Source organism: Lepisma saccharinum, chromosome 8 (genome assembly GCF_977018435.1).
Source record: "Lepisma saccharinum chromosome 8, izLepSacc3.1, whole genome shotgun sequence".
NCBI lineage: Eukaryota > Metazoa > Arthropoda > Insecta > Zygentoma > Lepismatidae > Lepisma > Lepisma saccharinum.
This window is the reverse complement of record NC_139236.1, coordinates 72270462-72294742: the sequence shown is the minus strand read 5'-3', so window position 1 is coordinate 72294742 and position 24281 is coordinate 72270462. Positions and strand designations below refer to the sequence as shown.

General features: G+C 36.5%; 1 protein-coding gene across 1 annotated transcript; it reads left to right on the top strand.

Moving 5' to 3' along the window:
• Positions 1 to 143: 143 nt before the first annotated feature.
• On the top strand, positions 144 to 23715 carry LOC145991548 (peroxiredoxin-like). The gene is made up of 5 exons (XM_083127578.1): positions 144 to 275; positions 1126 to 1261; positions 2674 to 2802; positions 19988 to 20093; positions 23201 to 23715. Exons 2-5 carry the CDS (start codon positions 1169 to 1171, stop codon positions 23287 to 23289), a joined length of 417 nt encoding a protein of 138 aa, XP_082983704.1. The 5' UTR covers positions 144 to 275; positions 1126 to 1168; the 3' UTR covers positions 23290 to 23715.
• The last annotated feature ends 566 nt before the right edge of the window (positions 23716 to 24281 follow it).

The following is a 24281-nucleotide window of genomic DNA, read 5'->3' as shown; positions in this document are numbered from 1 at the left end:
TTTCTTCAGCCGAGGAATCGAAAAACTGTCCCAGTATTGGTACAGTCATAGACAATATATATTATTGATTAATTTGCCTTTTGTTTGTCTCAAATGAGTATGAATAAAAAACTTTTTATTTGTTTTTCCAAAGGTCCAGCTCATACTACTGCAAAAGTGCAGAAGCCAGCTCCAGATTTCCGTGGAACTGCAGTGGTAGATTATGACTTCGATGAGATTAAACTAAGTGACTTCAAAGGAAAATATTTGATTCTGGTCTTTTACCCTCTTGATTTGTAAGTATTCTACTGAGGTAAGATTAAATTTAATATTCTCTTCACTTCCTCTGCATAGACACAAATACACAGTAGAACACAAGATTTCATATTTTCGGAATCCTAACCCTTCTCCCTCTCTCCAAATATCCATTACCATATTTTCCTTGGTTTTTCATATCTGCATCATAAATTCTTAAGCCAGAGGTCTCAGTATTTTGGTTATATAATGCCACTTTTTATGTTTTTAGGTTAATCACAAAAACGAAGATGAATGATGATTAGATGAAAGAAGAAGCACAATAGAATATTCATGTCCTGACCTGGAACCTTAAGAGTCAGAATCATGAGTCAAACCCTCAATGAACTCAGCCATGAAAGTGACAGATTAAAATGTGTATTTTTTAGATTATTTATAAGTGAATTTTGAAAATTGTTTTTTGTGCGCAATATTTGCGATTTAGTTTACTGAAGTTTGCTCTTTACAAATCATATTTTTAATTGTAAACTACAGCATTTCAAATAATAGGGGTCCCGTGTTCGAATCCCAGCCTGGTCATGGGTGTTAAAAGCGAGTGTCCCTTCACCAAATTCATCATATTATCACTCATCCTCGTCGTTGCAATTAGTCGAAAGTGGCAGAAGAGTGATACTAAATAACAAAAATACCAATAATACCAATAATACAATAATGTTTTCATATTGCTTTTTGTGGTTCTGTGAATTAATCTGCTGTCTCCAAGTATTACATATTACGATGTATGTTGAGCAGATGGATTTGACTGACAGTTGGCACAACATTGTGTCCAATATGTCATGCATTGTGACTCTTGCAATGCAATACTAATCACATACTATCCTCTTGTTTCAGTACCTTTGTGTGCCCAACAGAACTAATTGCCTTCAGTGATAGAATGGAGGAGTTCAAAAGGCTGGATGTGGAAGTGGTGGCAATTTCAACAGATTCACATTTCAGCCATTTGGCATGGATCAACACCCCAAGGGATGTAAGTGGCACTGTTTGTAACCTGATCAATGTGATAATTCAATTCAGCAATAATTACAGCTGTTGACGTGGCTAATATTTATTGGCTTAGATTTGTTTGATTGATTGATTGACTTGTTTATTTTACTTTGCTTTTTGTGCCACTTTTGGCCAATTTGCAAAGATGGGGATGGGTGATGACATGATGAATGGGCACTCACAAACATCCACGGCCAGGCTGGGATTTGAACCTAGAACCCCTGGTGATTGTAATATATATTTGCTTGAAGTTAATGAGAGCAATATTCTGCAAACCTCATAGAAAACATGAATGGTGGTAATCCATTAACCTTAATTAATGCTGTAACCAAATGACTTCAGTGGGTTTTGTATTAGAAATTTGAACTGACTTTACAAATCCAAAGTATATGCATTATACATCTATACTATTTTTTTTACAGAACATATTGGGGTAAAAAATATCATCAATTTTATTGATACATCGAAATGAGTGTATTGGCTGATGCTGATAGTGTACTAATGACTCTTCTCCATTCCTGAAAAAATATAGTGTAAACTAGACTAAATTAGTATATATTATTATTAACTTTATAATGATTATTTTGTTACAGGTAGTAAGAAATACTTTGTTTTGTGTGTGTTAACGTGTTTATTACATACAAGTGTGTTTCTCCGTACATTGAGTCTGATGATGCAAATGAGAAGTTTGTTAAATGCTACCTGTTATAAAATTATTAATGTGCTGTGTATATATAATAATTATGTATTTTCCAGCTCAAGGCATAAATAATATAATAACCCGTTGTGCAACAACCCATAATGGCTTTTGCCTACCTACCGACTGCTGGCCTCACTCGCACCTGCTGAGGTGGGAGATCATCCAACCACTTACTGGGTGACATGTGGTCAGCACGATGAACTCCCAGTCGTTGTTATAGGTTTCCATGACAGGGTTACGCTACTCATTTGTAGCCTGCCATCCCCAATTTCTCACGATGGTTGCGTGGCCACTGGTCCCACACAAAGGCCAAAATCTCAGGGAAAAAGTTGTTATGCTTCCCTCTTGAGACTTGAACATGCACGCATCCCATAATTGGAGCCCAAAATATGATGCCTTAGACTGCACGGCCATGGTACGGGATTACATGGCAGAAATATAATATATTTCCTGTTTATGTTACTGGTACTTTCAAAATTGAAGAATTTGCTTTTGATAAATAAATCTCCTTAAAATTGAATATAGGTTGTGGGCACAGAAGTGGAAACTGATAAAACTTTAAGTTGTGTTAATTTCATAGAAGAAACATAAGAGTTAGATCTTGATTTTGGCATGAGCAAGTTTGATTTATGGCAAGGACTCAAGTCAATAAGAAGTAAGATTATATACATAATGTTCCTTTTTTGTCATTTCAGCAAGGTGGCCTAGGAGAAATAAAATATCCACTTCTTTCCGATTATAATAAAAACATTTCAAGTGATTATGGCATATTGTTGGAGAAAGAAGGCCACGCATTACGAGGATTGTTCATTATTGATCGACAGGTGAGTCAACAGGTATGGTTTTTCATTTTTGTAGCATTTGTGTTGCTTCAACTTTAAATATAGAAAAACATTAAGGTGTTTGTTGTAACCAGGCTTACCATTCATTTCTAAGTTGTGATGATAAGTATATTGATATTTTTAAACTTGTAATACAACTTGATGGAACAGATATTTGGCAACAGAAATTTGACTTCTGTCACAATATTTTCAAATCTCAAAAGAGCATTAGGAACAAAAACAATCTGAGACAAAGATAAATGTTAATAAGGAATTTTACTATCCCTGTACATTTTAATCTCCCTCTTTTTTTAATATATATATATATATATATAAAAATCAAATAAGGTAAAAGGAAACACTCACCGGACAGTAGGAAAATTCAAAATTTTCGCTAATTTATAGCATCATGGGTGTGAGAAGAAACAGAAGACGGAACCGGAAGTTGGGGTCCTGCAGAGTTGCCAGGTCCCCATTGAAAAAGAAGCGGTGCGTAGAACGAAAAAAAACACTGTTTCGTCACCAGGCTCGTCGTAAACTGTGAGTGTGTAGGATGAGTTGGGAGGGAGGGTGGGAGGGTGGGTGAGGGTTGGGCATTACTGGGTGGCCTTGTTCAGGCCAGGTGGAGTGGTTGCACTCATGGCCGATCTTTTGCGAACAGAGGTGTTGGCTGGTTGGGGTAGGAGGTGGATGATCGCTACCCGGAAGCAGTCGTTGAAACTGATGTTGTGGTGGTTGGTGTGGACGGCGACAGTGAAGTCCAGGTTGTGGGTGGAGGAGCGGTGGTTATTGATGCGGAGGTTGAGGGCCGTTGATGTTTCCCCCAGGTAAAAATCACCACAGATGTTGCAGGTGAGGATGTAGATAAGGTTTGAGGCACGGCAGGTCCCTTTGGGATGGAGGGTAAATTTGCCAGTGGCCGTGTGCACCTGGAGGGTGTGAGAAGTGATGAGGATGGGACAGGTCTTGCACCTGGGTCGGTTGCATTTATGGGCAGGGGGGTGTTGGATGTGTGGTGAAGGAGTGTTGTGGACCAGGATGTTTTGGAGGTTAGGGGGGCATTTGAAAACCACCCTGGGTTTGTCGGGAAATCCTCCACAGTGATCCCGAAACCAAAAAAAGTTGTTGTTGTAAAAGTTGCAAGTTATCGCGCTCCTATTCGCTACTGCATGAAGTTTATTTCTTCTAGCATATAAAACTCTGTCAACATGTACAGGAGATGAAAAAATGTGTGTAAATATTAAAGCGATGAAACCAAAGGTAACGGTTCCTATCGTTCTATGATTTTTAAAAAAATTCTCTTAGCAGGAATACTAATTATCGTAGAATTGTAGCAATCATTGTCACACGAAATTTGAACCTTCCTTAAAGTAATTAGCACTCTTTCGATTTTTTAAAAATAATTTATTTATGTTCAAAAAAACAACTTAAAAATTACCTTACGCAGGCTTGCGTGCATGTATTTTCCTTTGACAACCGACTGTAAGTATCGTAGACTAGTGGGAATTAATGTAGAAGTAAATCGGATCCTTTGTAGAAAGAATTTAGGGAATTTATTTATAATATTAAGAGAACCAAACCTGGCCTGCCTAACCTAACTACGAAAGCATACATTGAACCAAATCATAAGTAATCGCTAAAGCTCCGCAGTATGTGTTAACAGAAGTAATTCGAAATCGAACCATGTTAAATTTGCATTCGTATCATGATGAAATTACAATAAAACAAAAAAAACGTGGGCCAAACTTGGCATACTTAAAACGTACAGATTGGTACATCCCTAAGCACATAGAAACATCAACCACTCAAACTTACTCACATAAGGATGAAGTGTGATGTAAATAAAGTTCTGCAAAGAAAACAAAGTAACTAATCGGAAAACTTCAATATGTACTTGTAGAGATGAGAATACAATTAATGTACAAAATTCATGTGTGGCATGAAATATTGGAATTTCACAATCAGTACCTTGTTCCCTGATTGAGGTATGAAGTAGCCATGAATGTAAATGCACACCAGATGATATTGTTTCCCTTTGTGCATTAATTTCAATTAAGTGTCTTTACACACACATTCAAATTTGAAATAGACATGCAATTCATATTTACAAGTCAAAAGTAATCACTAATTTTGGAAACTAAATGAATCTAACCAACCTACATGTGCAGTATATGAGAGTTTCCCTCTATTTTACCAACATTTACATATGTGTTACTGTAAAGAACAATCCTTTCTCACTGGTGCCACAGGAGGAAGATTTTGTGTTTGAAATCTCATTTTAATCTATGTGCTTTAGTCACTTGAATTAGTGTAATAATTATGGATGTTACTCGTATTATTAATAATAATATATTTTGTTGATTGGATCATCTAATTATTCCTGTAGTTAATATTAGTGCTGTAATAGCTCCTGTTGCTGGTCATGGGCTTTGATCTACTAGATGGTATTGGTGATTTTCATTTGTTGACATATTTTCTGGCCTGGTATATTATTCAGAAATATGTTGAGTCATAACATTTTTCTTGAAAGCACTCCCGGGAGTAGATTCCATGATCCATTCAATGACAAAATTGCATTGTTAGCCAGTTGTAGGTTAGGCAGCAAGCTTCAGTGAATCTTTCTAAAAAATAATGTGGTAAAACTTTGCTTCATATGTTAGCAAGTTTAGTTCAATATCTATAATATTTTTTTTATTTGCATTGCCACACACTGTATGGTACCATAAGAATTAGTTACGATGAGAAATAATGTGAATAGTGATTAAAAATAAATCAATTGAATGTTGACAAGCACATAAGATTTTCCGCAATAGTTGAAGGAGCTATCACAGAATGGACCCTTATACATTTGACACCACTCTTGTACTTTATTCAACAGATACAGATAGTGATCTAATGCATATTCATTTCAGCAACTTTTCTTTGTGATGACAAGCTTTGACCTTAGCTCACAAACAACTCTAGCACCATGGAATTTATCTTTTTTGAGTGACATAAAATGCAGAGTGCTTTGTCTTGCATAGTTATGTGTTTCTAAAATAATTTCTCATCTTTTATTTTTATCGTAGAGCTGAGATATGGTTGGAAAAAATATGGAGAAAGGACTTGAGGCACAAAGTATACCAAAATTACAGAGTTTGTGGAGAACATTTTTCGGACAAGATGTTTATGAATTGTAATAGAAATAAGTTAGTGCATGAAGCATACCCAGATGTAGAACCAAGTAAGTATATTGCATTTCGTATGGAATAACATTGTCATCAGTTATGGCTCATGCATAAGAAATGGTATTTTCTATTTTCTGCATTAAAAAGAAATATGTATGCTTTAGAGATGAATTTTGCTTAAAGTACATAACACCTAACAACACAATACATTTCTTGAGGATGTTAGAAACAAATGTATTTAATGTTTCACTAAATATTCCAAGCAGGGTGGATAAAAAAAATGATAAATCACATTTTATTTTTGGTAAAAAAAACACACTTAGAATTGATTGTATAGTTTTTGCATCATATATATAGAGATTTTTTGTTATAGAAAAGTTTTTCTGCTGAACAGTCCTGTAAAATATTTGAACAGTTTGGTTAAAGGAAATAAAATGCACACATTTTTCTGTTTGAGACTGTACATATGTGAACCTACTATGGAAATGTTTGTTGAGGGTGTTAATGATAAAAAAAATTGCTATTTTTGCCTATAAAAATTACTGTATTTTAAATCAAGAGAAATGTAAGTGTGATTACAGTTTACATATTACATTTCCTATTGTATGAGCTTCACACCATCAACACAATTAAATTGTTACAAAGTTAATGTACTTTCACCAAAAGTGATTTAAATGAGTGATTTGTTTCTAAAAAAGTCACCTGATTTAAATTGAGATTCAAATCAGTCCACATTGATTCCAAGTATTCCCATCAGCTAATGAGGTACATCACAATTGAAGGGATACAATTGATTGAACAGAATTGATATTATTTGGAAGTGACAGTGGCTTTGTTCCTTTTAGTTTACAGTAAATGTTGTTGTTGTCAGGAACTTTATTTCTTATGCCCTTCATGTTACTTAACTCTACTTCCTTTTCCTTAAATGAGGGTTACATTTGTTTCATTATTATAGGAAATAATCACAAATGGGATATTTTATTATGTTTCACAGTAGCGTAATTTTCAAATAACACTGACGTCATGAAAGAAAGTGAGGTTATATTCTTGACAGAGTTTACTCACTTCTGAATTAGTATGGACATTCCAAAAGTATTTATATAACTACAGCTTAACTCTCTCATGCCTCAATACTTTTTCATGTAAGATTCATGTGTACAAAAGAGCTTGTCTAAGGAACAATTGAAGGCATATCACATGTTCAGTTTTGGAAGTGGCATGCACATGGGATCATGTTGGTATTGTTACAGAATATATATAAGTTTTGTATTTTTCATCAGTAAGTAAACAGCTGACACTTTCCATTGACAAAATATGAATCATTGTCATAATAGATGTGTATATTTTTATATAAATTACCCAATTACAGGCAAGGAAAAACTACCATCAACATTGCTTCTGCACTTCAGACCAGAGGTTGGTGAACCAAGTGGCAGTAACAGGGAAACCAACACACAGCTCATGGGGTCAGAATTGAAGGAAACTGAAGCAACAGTTGATAGTGAAAAGAGTGCAAGTGATTGTCCAGTTGCAAGTGAGGAAATGGATATAGCAGCTTCACCCTGTGCAATGGAAATAACTGCAGTTGACCCATGTTCGACTCCTAAAAGGCCAACTGCAGTTGACCCATGTTCGACTCCTAAAAGGCCAACTACTTCTGGCAGGAGCAAGCCTACTCCTCGAACACAAGCGAGACTAAACAACATGAGAAGTACCATGTCAAAGCTGCGTTCCCAGTTGTTTAGAGCAAGAAAGAAAGTTAGGAAGGTATCGGAACATCTTGTCCGAATTGAATATGAAAGGACTGTTGAAGGTATGTTGAAGAAATGTGCTGCACATCTTCCATATCACATCTTGAAATTTTTTGAGATCCAGGTGAAGCAAACGCAGAGGAAGAAAGGTGGACGTAGGTGGCCATCATGGATGAAAGAATTTGCCACAAATTTATATTTTTCAGGACCTCGTTCCTATAGACTTATTCAAAAGTACTTCTGCCTACCATCTGAAGCAACACTTAGAAGATGGATGAAGTCTATTCCAATAGGACCAGGAATAAATGACAGAATTTTAAAAGTTATTGGGCAGCATATGAAAGCCATGCCAGAGAAAGATCATGTGTGCTCTCTGGTAGTTGATGAAATGAGTATTTGTGACGCACAACGGGGAGAGGCGAAAGGGATGGCATGAGACTCTTTATGAAAGTTTACGTAGGTGTTAACCCTTTCCCCACCTCGCCGCCGTGAGCACAATAAGATGTTCAAAAAAAAAACAATTAATACAATAATATTTATACAAATATTGAATTTATTATTTCTGCGTTGTTGAAAAAATATGATTAAATGATTGTGAACATTATAAGTATATACTTTTGCTTCTTGTTGTATTTACAGTTCCGTCTTAGTTATTAGAGGCCTCTACTATTTGTTTTGTTTACCCCGTGCACACACACTAAGTCCCGGCGCCTTTCGTTGGGGCCCTTATTCACTGCACTCTCACCTGCATATTCCTTCTAAGCTAGTCCAGTCCTCTTCTTTTACGCACTTTCCTTCTGCGGCTTCATTCTTTCACTATGTCCAGTCCTTTCCTAAGATCCTTGCTTCGATATTACACATGTCAAAAAATCCTTATCCGCACTATTTGCACAATGTACACTCACACACTCTCTACAGGCTGTTTTACTATGTCCTTCTATTCCGCCATGTTATATCTTTGTTGTCTTTTTGTAGACTCTCTCCTCGAAGAGAGAGAAAGAAAAACATAAAAAAAACTTCCCCCTTCTCCCTCCTGGGGTGGTTCTTGGACTGACCGGCAGAGGGGGTGTCCAACAAGAGTCCTTTTTGGTCAGTCACACGAGGTGCTGCCCTCTTGCGTATTTTGTTACACTACATGTTAAAATTCCACATCTAGCTGCCCGTAATCTGTTATGGACCGTATATGAGGGTACACTGGTAGTACTGGACCTCAACTAATCCCTAACTATAACCCAAATACCCCAGCAGAATAGGAATAGATTAATGTTGAATATAAATCCAAGAAAAATATATAACTAAAATACGAAATTTCTACCCGCACCTTCTCGTCAGAGTCCTCCTTGACTGGATCACTTATACTCCAGAGAAGAGCGCAAACTACACACGAAACACGTACAAAAATAAAATAATATGTATATAATTATTGAAAAAGAAATACTAAACTGGTGGTTGCCTCACAGTATTAAACAAGGACTACATTATGACATGAGAAATGATATAGTAATTGGATTCGAGGACCTTGGAGAATTTACACGGACGGAAGGAAGGTTGGCAAGTCAGGCTCTAGCATTCATGTTGAAAGGAATCTCAAGGAGATGGAAGCAGCCCCTAGTGTATTTTTGCAGTTCAGGACCGACACCTCCAATAGCAATTGCAAGGATTGTGGAAAAACTCATTATTCAGTTGCAGGAAGTGGGTGTTGTGGTTAAAGCATTTGTATGTGATTTGGGACCAAACAATCAAGCAGCTCGGAGGATCCTTGGGGCAACAGCTGAGAGACCTTTGTTTGAAATAAATGGTAACACCATTCACTGCATATATGATCCTCCACACTTACTGAAGGCAGTGAGAAACATGATTCACAAACATGGTGTAAATATTGGTCCCCATAAAGTCTCCTGGCAGCATATCATTGATCTGTATCAAGTGAGAAGAGAAAAAAAAATTAGATCTGAGATTGGCACCCAAGCTCACCCACAAGCATGTTTATCTGCCACCCTTCACCAAGATGAAGGTAAAATTTGCTGCACAGGTGTTAAGTAATTCAGTAGTAGCAGCTATACACTGTTTGGTAGCATTTGGTGCTCTGTCAGCAGAAGCTATACACACAGCCAATTGTTTTGAAAGACTGGATCAGCTTTTTGATGTGATGAACAGTTCTTCATTGAATGACAAAAATAAGTCAATGAGATCTGCAATAACGGGCATGTCTGAACATACAAATTTTTTGAGAGAATGTCTGGAATGGTTTAAGGAGTGGAGGTTTCCATGCCCTCGTCAGCCTCCTTCCCTTAAAGGGTGGATGAGCACAATAAGAGCAGTGTTAAATCTATGGATTGACTTGAAGAACTGCTATGGATACACACATCTGTTTACAAGAAGGTTATGTCAAGATTCTCTGGAAAACCTTTTTTCAATAATAAGGCAGAAGCATGGATGTAACAACAACCCTACATCTTATTTGTTCCAGTTAGCACTTAAGCAATCACTCACCACCTCACTTATGAAATTATCAGATTCAGAAAATTGTGAGAATGATTTGGAACATATCATGCTCTCTTTTGAGGATTTGCAACAACAATCTATGTATGAGCCTTCCACTGAAGCAAGAGAGCAAAGTAACTTTGAAATCGAAGGTGACATTGATGATCCACCACTCAGCACACATGAAAACTTTGAGAAACTTGAATTGAATGCTGTGAGGTACGTGGTTGGATATTTTTGCAAAAAATTCCTCAATAGGCATACATGTGAGACCTGCAAAGCTGCACTGGTCATAGATGATGCACAGTTAGATGATGACACACTAATTTTTACTTATTTTAAATCGGATACTAAACTTGATCATCACAATGTGTGCACCAATGAATTTTTTGAGTGTGTACTGAAATGGGAAACATCATTCAAACAGTTATTTGCAGGCACGGGACATGAGTCGAACCTGTGTAAAAGACTTGTGCAATGTGCAGTGCAAGATGATAGTGTTCGTGCCCTTGAACTTTGCACTGAAAAGGAATTAATGAATCTTCTCCATATGTACTTTACAATAAGAATCCAATGGGCGGTAAGATTCAGGAACAGAGAGATAGAAGAACTAGGGAGAACAAGAAGTCTGGAACCTTTCCACAAAACAGTGAAACATTGAGGTTAATTTTTTTCCTTCAAAATTTTGTTCTACCAAAGTTTGTTTGTGACTTTGTGGAGAGTTGATCTTCTGTGGAATGTATACAAAGAAGGTTTTGTTATTTATTATTGCATTCATGAGTTAGTGACATTTCGTTCAAGGTTTGTTTCATTGATATGTAGTACATTAAATGATTTTACTGATTTCTGCAATTAGAAATGTTGCTATTGATTTTGTTATTCACAAAATAGTGAAATATTATAGTTTCTAATTACTGAATAGTTACAACTTTATTTCATAAAATGTCACTAATGTTCTTTTTTGTGTCTGCTAGCATGCATTTAATATCTTAATTATTATTGAAATGTTTTATTTATAGATTTTGAAAATCACAAAATAGAGGATATGTTAATGCTTTGTGTTCATTTTGTATGTGCTAGAATGCATTGAATTTTTTACTGAATTTTGCCCCTTGAAAATCATTTATTATTTGAATCCAAACATTAATGTCTATAGAATAATCTACAAATGTATGCAATACATTTGTTTGGCATCCGTGTATCTCTTATTGTAGTCACGACTGGCAAAAGTAGAGTTTCATTTTGTTTGGTATTTTAATGTAAATTGAACACTACTATTAACAAATGAATTATTATATATTGCAAAAATATGGGACCGCTGATAATGAAATTGAGAATATGATTTAAAATTTCCTTAATTTATATGGTAATGTGATGTACACATCATAGATATATTTCTTCTGGATATGTGTGAAGACAAATTTAATATGATACAAAAAAAATTAAAAGGGGTGTAAGGGGTGACCTTCCACATTGTACACCCAATTGTCAACCTCACTTCCACGTTAGTACACCCTGGACTGCATTTTGCAGACAAACGAGGCTCTGGCAACTGGCACTATGGCCAGTATAATGTTATGTGTGTTGTCCTGTTCTTGTCCTTGTGTGTGCTGAGTGTCCCTTTACAGCCTCAGCTGTACATTCCAAACTTCTTGTTCTCCCTAGTTCTTCTATCTCTCTGTTCCTGAATCTTACCGCCCATTGAATTCTTATTGTAAAGTACATATGGAGAAGATTCATTAATTCCTTTTCAGTGCAAAGTTCAAGGGCACGAACACTATCATCTTGCACTGCACATTGCACAAGTCTTTTACACAGGTTTGACTCATGACCCGTGCCTGCAAATAACTATTTGAATGATGTTTCCCATTTCAGTACACACTCAAAAAATTCATTGGTGCACACATTGTGATGATCAAGTTTAGTATCCGATTTAAAATAAGTAAAATTAGTGTGTCATCATCTAACTGTGCATCATCTATGACCAGTGCAGCTTTGCAGGTCTCACATGTATGCCACCTCACATATTTTATTGAGATTTTTATTTTAGCTTCTTTATTGGTGTTTTAATTTTTTAATATGTTTTTATGATAGTATTTATTTATGTATTTTTATAATGTTATATATCAATTTGTTTATATATATTTATGTTTTTTATCCATTTTCATTTTGGAAAATATTAGTACATTTTTTATGAGCAATCACAATTTATTTCATGTTTTTAAGATTTGTTAAACTTTGTTGTTATTGTTTTACCTTTAGGATTTGTTTTTATAAAATTATATTCTTATGTACAGTGCTCAATACAATTGTTGCATATTGTGATGTTTACAGAAATGATGTTGATATGTAGGTCTTGATGGAAATAGGATATACCAGGAATCGAGGCAGAAAGCAAACATGTCTATTTGAAGGCAAAGGTAAAGTGTTCTACATAAAACAAGATGAAGAAGAGTATACAGTAGCATTCTTACAAAATGACCCAGAACAACAAAGGTGCACAATGAGTGTTAGCTATCACAAAGGCGTTCTCTGATTCAATAGTTTCTGGTTTTCAGGTGTTCTCTGATTCAGTAGTTTCTGTTTTTTAGGATCCTATCTGGGTATGCGGCATTTCTGCATGATGTGGCATATTTTTCACCATGTCCAATGTAACCTAAGGAGTATGGTTCCATGGTGATATGTGTATTTAAGAGTGCCATGCATTTTCAATGCAGTTGAGGTTGTGTTGTGCTTCTGCAGTAACTGGGTAATGATATGGGTGTGGTGGCGGTGGGGGGGGGGGGATATCATTCACCAGCATGCAATGTTCACCATGGGCCACAGTAATATGACTCAAAATGAGTTCGAGGATGCAGTCTCTGTTCCTTTAACTTGCCATATGACACTGGATTGGCATAAGGAGTGTTCGCTGGCCATACATTATTCCACCTAAGCTCTTTGCTGCTGATGCTAATGACGTTATGTAGCAAACTGTGGGTGCAAGCATTCTCTGGGGTGCCTCCACACATGAAACTTTATTGTAGGCATGGTGGAAAGCAATAGAGGTTTCATCTGTAAACAGTGGACATTGCTGCCTTGTACAATTCCGATGCTACAGCGTCCATGTGACCTGAGCAACCCTATGATTCCTATGAATACTTGGTGTTGCTAAAGATCTCTTGGCTTGTAAAGAACCTTTGTGGAGTCGATTGTGAGCCATTTGTTGAGCAACAGTTACTTCAGATGCATTTTGGATCTCTTAGTGCAGCTGTGGTACAGTAACAGTCAAGTTCTGTCAAACCATCAACCGTAGGTATCAATCCTTTTGAACCGTTGTCTTGCATTTTAGCCTTTGTCGAGGATGAGCCACCGCAGTGCATGTCTTATGGTACTTTTTCCAGATCCTGGAGACATCACTCTACTTCATATTCACAACATCGATCCGCTGCATGCCTCTTTCAAGAAATGTGACATTTCACAATTCATTAGTAGATGAAATGGTTGGTTGGTCCATTTAGCACTTAAATACATTCGTACTGTAACTACCAAGCTTTCTATGCTGCCTCAGTTTCAGTTTTCCACTTTGCCTTGCATTAGCATTGCACATTATCAGTGGGAATGTGACCATTTTGGACATGTAATTGCACACAAATATTCCTTTATTGTGGGGTTTCTTGGAAACTTCACATGAATATTGTCGCATGTCGTCTAGCAGAAATGTGTATATGTATCACTTTTTCACAATATGCAACAATTTCCTTAGTAGTGTATTTTTATAATGTTACATAACATCTTCTGTGTATGTATTATCCATACTCAGCATCTTTTAGAAATTATAGTACATTTTTATGAACAATCACATTTTATTTGATGATTTATGATTTGTTTTTTTAAATACATAATATATAAGAAATTTAAACATGAAATACTCAGATGTTATATGGGTACTACTTTCATTTACTGCATTTTATTCGCTATTTTTGCTTGTTATTGTCTTACTTTTGGAATATATTTCAATACTTTTTTTACATGTAAAAACTTTTCAAATTTTGAAGAAAATTAATATTTGCAGCTGTAAGTTACTTTCAGATTATTTAAAATTTACTTTTATACTTTTACTTGCCTATTAAGCTCTTCTAATTTAAGTCTGTAGGACCTTGAAGAGATTAACATACCTTATGCAAAATATATTAATTACTAGTGATTCAATAAATATATATATATATACCTGAATAACAATGTGTTTGTTTATTTTCCCTTACATTTGTTATTAGCAATAGAATATAATGTTTTACATTTCCACAGTATAAGTACTAAATCATTAGGAGTAATGTACTGACTCTGAAACTGTTCTCTTCTTCTGGAGTATTTCAACATGTAAATTCATTCTTGGTGAAGTTTAACATGTCACCATAGTGAGTGTCCGACCAAGAAACCTATCAGTATGACTATCAATGGTTTGTCTAATGGAATTTCATTAACAATATTATGATAATATTCAATACAGTGGAAATTAATTGATGTAGGATTTTAAGGATTCCTTATAGTCTTTTACTCTATATTCCATATGTTTAATGTTAACAATATAATTTATATATGTAATTGGACGTAAGATGCTTGAAATAAATTTTGGGACTTGTAGGCATAATGACTATATTGGGCCATTCAATGTATGTGAGGAAGAATCCTCTTATCTAATATTCTTACTTGAGTTTGAACTGTTCTTTTAGGTCTACTTTATGCACAGAAAGGCTAATTGGGTTGAACCTACCGTTTAAAGTGGGATCCGAAACACTATGGGTCTCCACCGGGTATCGAACCCATACCTGAGTTAAAAAATGGGTGTGAAGAGCCCCTTGAGAAAGGTTGAAAGTGAAATGTTATAAAGACTTGCAAAGGACATACACAAAACTACGAACTTCCTCAGAGACAGTATAAGAGCCCCGCTCTTCTCAACAAGGTAATGACATTTATTAAAGTGCTGTCATTATCTCCCAATCTGGTCAATAATTGGTAAGATCAAAAATTTGAGGAAAGTATAATCTACTCATTAGGTAGGAATAAGCCAATCACTTAACATTTAGACATGACACATTGGATGGTCTAGCCCTTGCAGCAAATCATCATGAGTGAGACACCTATGTTCGATACGAAGCCAAGTTAAATTTACTTCTTGATGGAAGGGATGGTATGAGAAACATCATGCACCAATGATCGACCTGATAGTGTGAAGCTTAAAAGAATGATTATTTATTAATTCTTTATGTTCACTTTCTTTTAGACTGACTAGAAACATGTGTGACATTATTTAGAAGCTGATAATGAGTAGCAGGGATTTTGTCAATATGGCATCCACTATGGGTGAAACGTTGCTGTTCATTGGTTTATTTCCAAGTGACATATGCCACATGTCACTTTGGTGTGAAATCTCTCTAAATTGCAAAAAATACTGTTGGTTTCTTTGTCATCAGCTGGAAATTTGCACATTTCTTTTGTTTTTTAATTAACTTTAAAATTCATGTGGAATATTTATTCTGAATGCATGGATTGTATCATCTTCAGTACTGTATTAAGTATATGAATATATAAAAATACATATCTGTGCAGGATAAGATCTTTCAGTGGTGTATTTATAATTCCATTGTGTGTGTGTTCAGGAGTGTGGGCTGGGAGTGTGCTTATCTAGCTTGATCGTACATACTCCATGACTGCTTTGTTTTGTATTCTAAGACATTCATATTTCGAGTCCAGATTTTTGTGTAACTATGAAATATGCAATGCCATATGATGGAATTGTAGTCAATATGTAGAGTGGTTCCAGTAAGTAACTTCGAACAAAACTCGCTTGTATGACACATCCTACTCCCATTCTAGATTAAAAATTAGGGATGTTTGACAAATACTAAAATGAATAAGCATGCAGTGATTAGTTAATAATATATCTTACAAACATCCACACGTTTTTAGAAATGGGTTGAAATTACTCTCATGCAAACCAGAAAAGTGAAATTTCATACAACTTCGATTGATTGATTGATTTGGTGTTTTAAGTCAACTTTATTCACAGTAAGGCCAATCGGGACTGGACCTACAGTTTAAAGTGGGATCCGAACTGCTATGCATCTCCATATAGGTACAACTTCGAGATGAGGTAGTTGCTATAGAGGCATTCTAGGTTAACTTGTGTAAGGTGTGACCTTTTCTTACTCTATTTTCCCATAACTATTCATTATCATCATCATAGTAGTTTTTACAGAGAAATAGACTGATAGAATTAAAACAATTACAATTTTATTCCAGAAATTATTCTGTTTGATAACTTCCCCAATGAGCTGTGTCACTCATAACTATTATTTTATTCTATTCTCTCATGGCAGATGGCACTGAACTAGTTTCTATGTTGTATTTTCCAAAATATTATTTCATCTACAGAACACTGAATGTAAGTTGTGATAGAAATTAACTGTAGTGTAAAATATTTACTTTCATCTACAGCATAACATAACCCATGGTTCTACAGAATAGTTTCTCAACCTATAGGGTGCGACCCACTCCTGGGTCCTGAGGGGACATTTGGTGGGTCGGGAAGTTGGGCTCGAAACTTTGTTAACTGGGTCTTAAAAACCTATTACCTTAAATTACTTAGATATATTGTTTTAACAATTTAAATTCAGGCCGTGTTGTTGTAAAAGAGCAAATATATGATTATAGACTAGGTGCACACCCTACAAAGTAATTCCGCTGGTTCCCATCTTATGGGTACCACGAAGTGTAATATCCTTCAAGTTGGGTCCCCGACTGTAAAAGATTGAGATCCACTGCTGTACAGCCCTGGAAGGGCCTTGGCCTATCAACTGACTGCCAGTCTGCCTCCCACAACCCTATCTAGAGGTGTGGAGATCTTCAACCAGTAATGGGCTGACGTGGGTTCAGCACATCAAACCCTCAGCTGTTATAAGAGATTTCCCAGACTGGGTTACGCTACTCACTTGTAGGTCCCCAATTTTCTTAGGATGGTGGTTAAGTTTGGAACACAAGTACTGACTATATGTATATATCTTTTTTTCCAGTATATTTCATACCTACAAGCCGCCAGCCGATTTGTAATGGTTTCATTAGATGAATAGCGCTAATGTTCCATCAGTAGTTTTTAATATACGTTTTATGATTTATTCTTATTTCCTGCGACAAAACCTTCGAATCCTGTCTTTTGTTTCCCTGGCATTTTCAGCATCAAATCTCCCCCCTCTCAGGGTACTCCACTGATATCAATTGTGGAGAAAGTGGATGCATTTGTCTTTCGTTTTATGAGGCCATCGACAGATGAATGGAATTTTCTACGTTGGTAAATCAGAAGTGTCTACATCTTGCGATTGAATATGGTAGTCCTACACAAGGGAGAAAATTACAGTGACGGCACCAGAAACAGTTGCTGATATTAAGTGTTCTGTATCCTGCAGATTGCCACCCACGTTAAACTGTGCAGCAATTGTTATGAAGAGAAAGATACAATTTGGGAAATGTTGCAGCATGGCTCGAGCGCCCTTTAGAACACTTTGGGTAGCGCAATGATCCGCTCACCCCACCCTTCCATTCCTGCTTTTATTTTCTGCTAATGATTCGGACATATCTCGTAAGGTCGTAGTATTCATTTTATTTAAGTGCATAAAAATGTTCTACAAGGATAAATACCATTGTTCAGTTAATGCAAGGGTCCTGGGTTCGAATCCCTGTTAGAGCTTTCTTTGTGCCATCAATTTTTCATAGCATCGTCGCGATTAGCCTAAAATTGAAAAAAATGCGACGCTAAATAAACAACGACGAGGGAGGGGTAAAACGCATTGATCTACGAACAAAGTAATCGCTGTAGAGTTTACACAAGATAAAAACGCGATTTGCCTAAAATGTCAGAAAAGCAACGCATAATAGGGAGAATACGAAATAAAAATACTTATTACCACAGATAATACACGGACCATTTTTCATGCACAACGGAATGATTTATGTGCTGGAATTTCAGGAACTTGAAATTATTTTCCTATGTTGTGCTTCTGGGCTACTAATTCTGTATATCTCGTAACTTAGATGTAGAAATCATTCAAACGTAACATGCATTAACTGAACAATGGTATTGATCCTTGTAGAACATTTCTATGCACTTATATAAAATAATTAATTCGACCTTACGAGATATGTTCCGAATTATTAGCAGAAAATAAAAGCAGGAATGGAAGGGTGGGGTGAGCGCATCATTGCGCTGAGACGCATTCAACTGTCACTGCCAAGAGTAAGATATGATTGGCGGAGAGGTTGCTATGACAACGCTTTACGTTTCGAAACAGCCGTAGGGTGGCTCCACATGCCCGATTTGGTATACGCACAGATTACAAAGGAGAGATAGGAAGTAAGCGATCTTATTAATCTGTGCCGCTTCTTCTTCAATGGGGACCTGGCAACTCTGCAGGACCCCAACTTCCGGTTCCGTCTTCTGTTTCTTCTCACACCGATGATGCTATAAATTAGCAAAAATTTTGAATTTTCCTACTGTCCGGTGAGTGTTTCCTTTTACCTTATTTGATTTTTACTTAGCCCTTTTGGCCCTCCTTGCTTTTATCCATTATATATATATATATCCTCCACAGTGATCCCGAAACCAAAAACATATTTCCCGACAAACCCAGGGTGGTTTTCAAACGCCCCCCTAACCTCCAAAACATCCTGGTCCACAACACTCCTTCACCACACATCCAACACCCCCCTGCCCATAAATGCAACCGACCCAGGTGCAAGACCTGTCCCATTCTCATCACTTCTCACACCCTCCAGGTGCACACGGCCACTGGCAAATTTACCCTCCATCCCAAAGGGACCTGCCATGCCTCAAACCTTATCTACATCCTCACCTGCAACATCTGTGGTGATTTTTACCTGGGGGAAACATCTACGGCCCTCAACCTCCGCATCAATAACCACCGCTCCTCCACCCACAACCTGGACTTCACTGTCGCCGTCCACACCAACCACCACAACATCAGTTTCAACGACTGCTTCCGGGTAGCGATCATCCACCTCCTACCCCAACCAGCCAACACCTCTGTTCGCAAAAGATGGGAGAGGGCCTATATATCGGCCATGAGTGCAACCACTCCACCTGGCCTGAACAAGGCCACCCAGTAATGCCCAACCCTCACCCACCCTCCTGCCCTCCCTCCCAACTCATCCTACACACTCACAGTTTACGACGAGCCTGGTGACGAAACAGTGTTTTTTCCGTTCTACGCACCGCTTCTTCTTCAATGGGGACCTGGCAACTCTGCAGGACCCCAACTTCCGGTTCCGTCTTCTGTTTCTTCTCACACCGATGATGCTATAAATTAGCGAAAATTTTGAATTTTCCTACTGTCCGGTGAGTGTTTCCTTTTACCTTATTTGATTTATATATATATATATATATATATATATATATATATATATATATATATATATATATATATGTATATATATATATATACTTGCATTGAACTTTGTTTAAATTTCATTTGATTAGCTACTGTTCAGAAAGTTAGGATCTCTTATTTATTTACAAGTAATGTTGTGTGACACCTGATGAAAAGTTGACCAGAAAATTTTGCTTGAAAGAGTTGGAAACTTGTACCAAGCAATCCAAAACAGCATAGTAACACACTGAACTTAATTTCACCGACTAATTCATCAATACCAAAGCTTTTTTTGTGTGTGTTTGTGCCTGTGGTTGTATATTCTGCCACAATAGGAATTATTATTATTATTTATCTCTCATTTCAGGGAATTGTCCGACAAATAACAATTAATGATCTTCCAGTAGGTCGCAATGTTGAAGAGGTTTTAAGATTAATTAAAGCTTTCCAGTTTGTGGATGAGCATGGAGAAGGTATGCGTTCAGCTTTTTGTATGAATAATATGAAAATTTTTGTTAAATTGTTTCCCTGTCCAGTCACTGATTTGATATGATTGTCTAAAATTAGATGACTTTGCTAGATGCTAATTCAGCAGTGTATGGCATAAAGTGTAGTCATAACTGTACTGTACCTCATGAGGTAGAATAGTGGTTAGCCCTCCAAATTAGCAATAATAATCGCCTTTATTCATGTAGTCATATTTCAATCTATCGGGCCATTCCTTGTCAATAAGAAAGTAGAGAGAAAAATACTTGGAGATTAATAAAAAATGAAAACACAGAAAAGTTACATGTAATACCCATAGTAAGTTATTTTAAGATAGAAAAGTAAGTTCCAAATTACCATATTTACGTGTGTATAATGCGCACCCTGTTTTTTTAGATTGAAAAAGTGACAAACAATTATATCTTCAATGTAATGCACAGTACAATTCAGGTTCAAGAAATGACTTTCTTATTTGTAGGTTGTAAAGCTGTTGCTAAGTCAATCAAGAGCAAACAACATCATACCTATTCAACGAGTCACCTGTTTCTATGTGGAGTGAGAGGAGAATATCGTCTTGTGTATACAATGAGTCACCAACCCATGCCACCTCCCTCTTCCTCCACTGTGTTTAGCATCCCAAAGCTTTCACTTCTATAACCACCTTGTTTATTTGATAGTAGAAGAAAGCGACATCAAAATTACGTTATTAATTTGCAGGAGTCAGGAAGTTATTTTCTATTGTGACTGGAGGTGCAAGCTCAAATTCCGCCAAAACAGCATCTCTTTTCTCGATGTCACAAAGCTTTCCATTACAAAGTGAAAAATCGTGGGGAAAGGACTGTTAAAATTTTTATGTGTGTTTTTAAAATTATAATTAATTAATTAATTGCTCAAGAAACCCAACCTGGTAATTTGTAATTGCATCTGTTGATATATACATGTTATATGGAGTGATGTAGTGAAAGATTGTGGGGTTTGATGTGGGCTGTCCGAATTACTCTGTGCATAATATGCACCACAGTTTTTGAAATTTTGGGAAAAAGTGTGCGTTATACATGAGTAAATGCGGTAATAAGTAGCGTATAATAATAGCAGAGAAAATTAAATAATAAAAATGATAAAGCAAAATAAAACATTGCTAAGAGGTTCTTTGACTAGTTAGTTTTGATCCCACTGCTATTCCAGTGCATATTCTTTGAGGTGATGAATCTCGATAAAGTATTGGCCAGTATTGGTGATGAAATGGTTGATGGTTTTAACAGAGGATAGTGTAAGTTCCATATCCACCATCTGGACAGAAGAACAGAAATAATTCATTGAACGGTAACAGAAAGGGTGCTGGCCAGGGCATGGTTGTCCTTGTGAGTGTCCCTTCATCAATTTCATATCCTCAGTCATGCTCATCTTCACGATTAGTCAAAAGTGGCAGAAAAGCGAAGTAAAATAAGCCAAATCAATCATATATATATATACAGGGCTATTCTAAATGATCTTCCTGATTTCAAAGTTTAATATCTCATGTTTATTTAGTCACAATGACATGCAAATTATTTTAAATGAAAGAAACACTCAAAAGGTTTTTTTTACATACATTCGTGTTATGTTCCACGTCACAGGTGCTCAATATGAGTGCCTTTTGTAATTCGGCACACATCAATCCGATACTCAAATTCTTGCCACACTCTTCCCAACATCTCAGAGTCAATGGATGCAACTGATTCTTGGATGCGTTCTCTAAGTTCAGGTAAGTTGTTAGGTAGGGGAGGCTCATACACTTGGTTTTTAACATAACCCCACAAAAAAAGTCGCACGTGGTGATATCTGGCGAACGGGGGGGGGGGGGGGCAGGAAGCAGAACCTGATCCTCAAGACTAGCTCATCTTATCCATTGATTTGGAAACCTTCTGTTGAGTTCCCTCCTGACATCCCGGTGCCAATGTGGGGGCAACGTTCAATTATCAGTTTGCACAAACCGTTGATTTTTTGGGGCTTCTGACGAAAGTCGCACGCACCCGATCAACTGTTTCATCACTAACTCCTGGCCGGCCTATTGATTTCCTCTTGCAGATACACCCACTTTCTTTAAATTGTCTATACCACTTCCAAATTGAGTGACCGCTTGGTGGATCTAACCCGAACTTCGTCCTAAAACTTCGTTGGACACAAATAACTGACTGTTGTACATGAAATTCCAGGACACAAAATGCTCTCCTGTCTTCGTTTCCAGCCATATTGATTTACTGTCGCCCTAGCGGCAGAATGCGTAACTAAACATCAGCTTTGCCAGACACTAAAACTTTTTGAGTTTTTCTTTCATTTCAAATAATTTGCATGTCATTGTGACTAAATAAATGTGAGATATTAAACTTTGAAATCGGGAAGGTCATTTAGAATAGCCCTGTATATATTTCTTTATTTTGGTAGAGTAATAATAATAATAATAATAAACCGTAGCTCTACAGCCCTGGAAGGGCCTTGCCGTATCTCCCGACTGCCAGTCTCTCTTTCACAATCGTACTTAGAGGTGTGGACATCTTCAACCGGTAATGGGGTGTTGTGGGGTCAGCATGTCGAACCCTCAGCCGTTACAGGAGATGTTTGAGACGGAGTTATGCTCCCCAATTTCTCACAATGGTGGGTTGCCACCAGTCCTATACACAGGCCGAAAACACACGAGACTGCACCCAGGCAGACTTGAACCCATGCCATTCTGCAGTTTGAGTCCAAAGCACAGTGCCTTAGACCGCATGGCCACGAAGGACGACCTTTTGGTAGAGTACAAAAATAAAATGATGATTCAGATGGGTTTTACATTAAAATAGGAAACTGCATATGTAGAAATTTATAAAACCAGGGTACATTAATTTAACCGTGATATTTGTGCAAAATTGTGCAGTCTATGTACAGACACATTGATTTGGTAAAATCACTGTTCGCTCATCAATAAGTATCGATACATTATTGTTGCTAGAAATTGTGAGTTCTGATTAATCTACCATTCCAAATATGAAGTGAAAAGGAAATGATACAGAATTTTTCTGTGCATTGTAGAATTTGAGAATTGAAATTGTATATTGTTATTTCTGTTTTTCAGTGTGTCCTGCAAACTGGAAACCAGACAGCCAAACTATCAAACCCAACCCTAAGGACTCCAAAGAATATTTTAAGTCTGTGAACAAATAGGAACCAAGTGTGTATGGGAAAGTTGTGTGTTTGGACTCTCTGATAGTGTGTATTTTCTTCAAGAAAAAGACAGAATTATGAAAATGTGATGAATGATGTGTAATAATGTGATTATTTGATATTTGGAAATGCTGTATGCATGTACAGTTTTTATATAAAATGTATGGAGTTTCCATAGTGATAGGCACTGTAAACGCGTAGGAATTGTTCCTGTTAGCAGTGTGTGCCTGTCTAATAACATTTTTTCCAACATGCATTTGTATTCTGACTGAAGTACTATATTATAAAATTATTTGATCATTAGGGTCATTTGTGATAATTCCTGCCATCCATGTTTAGTTTCTGAGAAAAATACCATAACCAATGAAGATTAACAAGCATGGCTAGCTTTCTGTATGTATTTTACAGTACTGTTTTCACCTATTTAACAGTGGATTTTTTAAATTGGAAAATTTCTCAGCCAGTAATCATAATGTCTTAGTTCTTGACAGGCATTTTTTGATTGTATGGTTTATTGTATTTTGAGTAGTATTGAGGCTACTCACCATTTTTCAATATGTGAAATCAATGTAAAACTAAACTACTAACAGATTTCTGTATTTCATTTTGTACTCTTTTCCATGTAAACATATTACAAACATGTTACTGCTAGTGTAAAACAACTGTACTATTTTGTTAACCTGAATAAATGGCCTGTTTATGGTTCTAATTTTGAATGTGTTTACATTGCTAAACAGCTTAGCTGTGGATTCATATACAGTGGAACTCCAATTTTACATTCCCTGGTTTTACATTTTCCCACATTATACATTCAATCTTCATGGTCCAAATAGGGTATAGTGCTATTTTCCCGCATTTTAAGTTCTTTCAACTTGGTCCTATGAAAAACGTAAAATCGAGGTTTCACTGTAATAAATAATTGTTGTATGTTAACTAACATTCTGTTAAGGGAAAGAGTTACAGTTTTGCACCAGTTGTGCATTTATTTCAAT

Bases quoted from the DNA above. Each gene is read 5' to 3' on its own strand.
- LOC145991548 (XM_083127578.1), top strand. From the start codon at position 1,169: ATGGAGGAGTTCAAAAGGCTGGATGTGGAAGTGGTGGCAATTTCAACA. The intron at 1,262-2,673 runs GTAAGTGGCACT...TTGTCATTTCAG, and splicing joins GGATCAACACCCCAAGGGAT to CAAGGTGGCCTAGGAGAAAT. The intron at 20,094-23,200 runs GTATGCGTTCAG...TCTGTTTTTCAG, and splicing joins TGTGGATGAGCATGGAGAAG to TGTGTCCTGCAAACTGGAAA.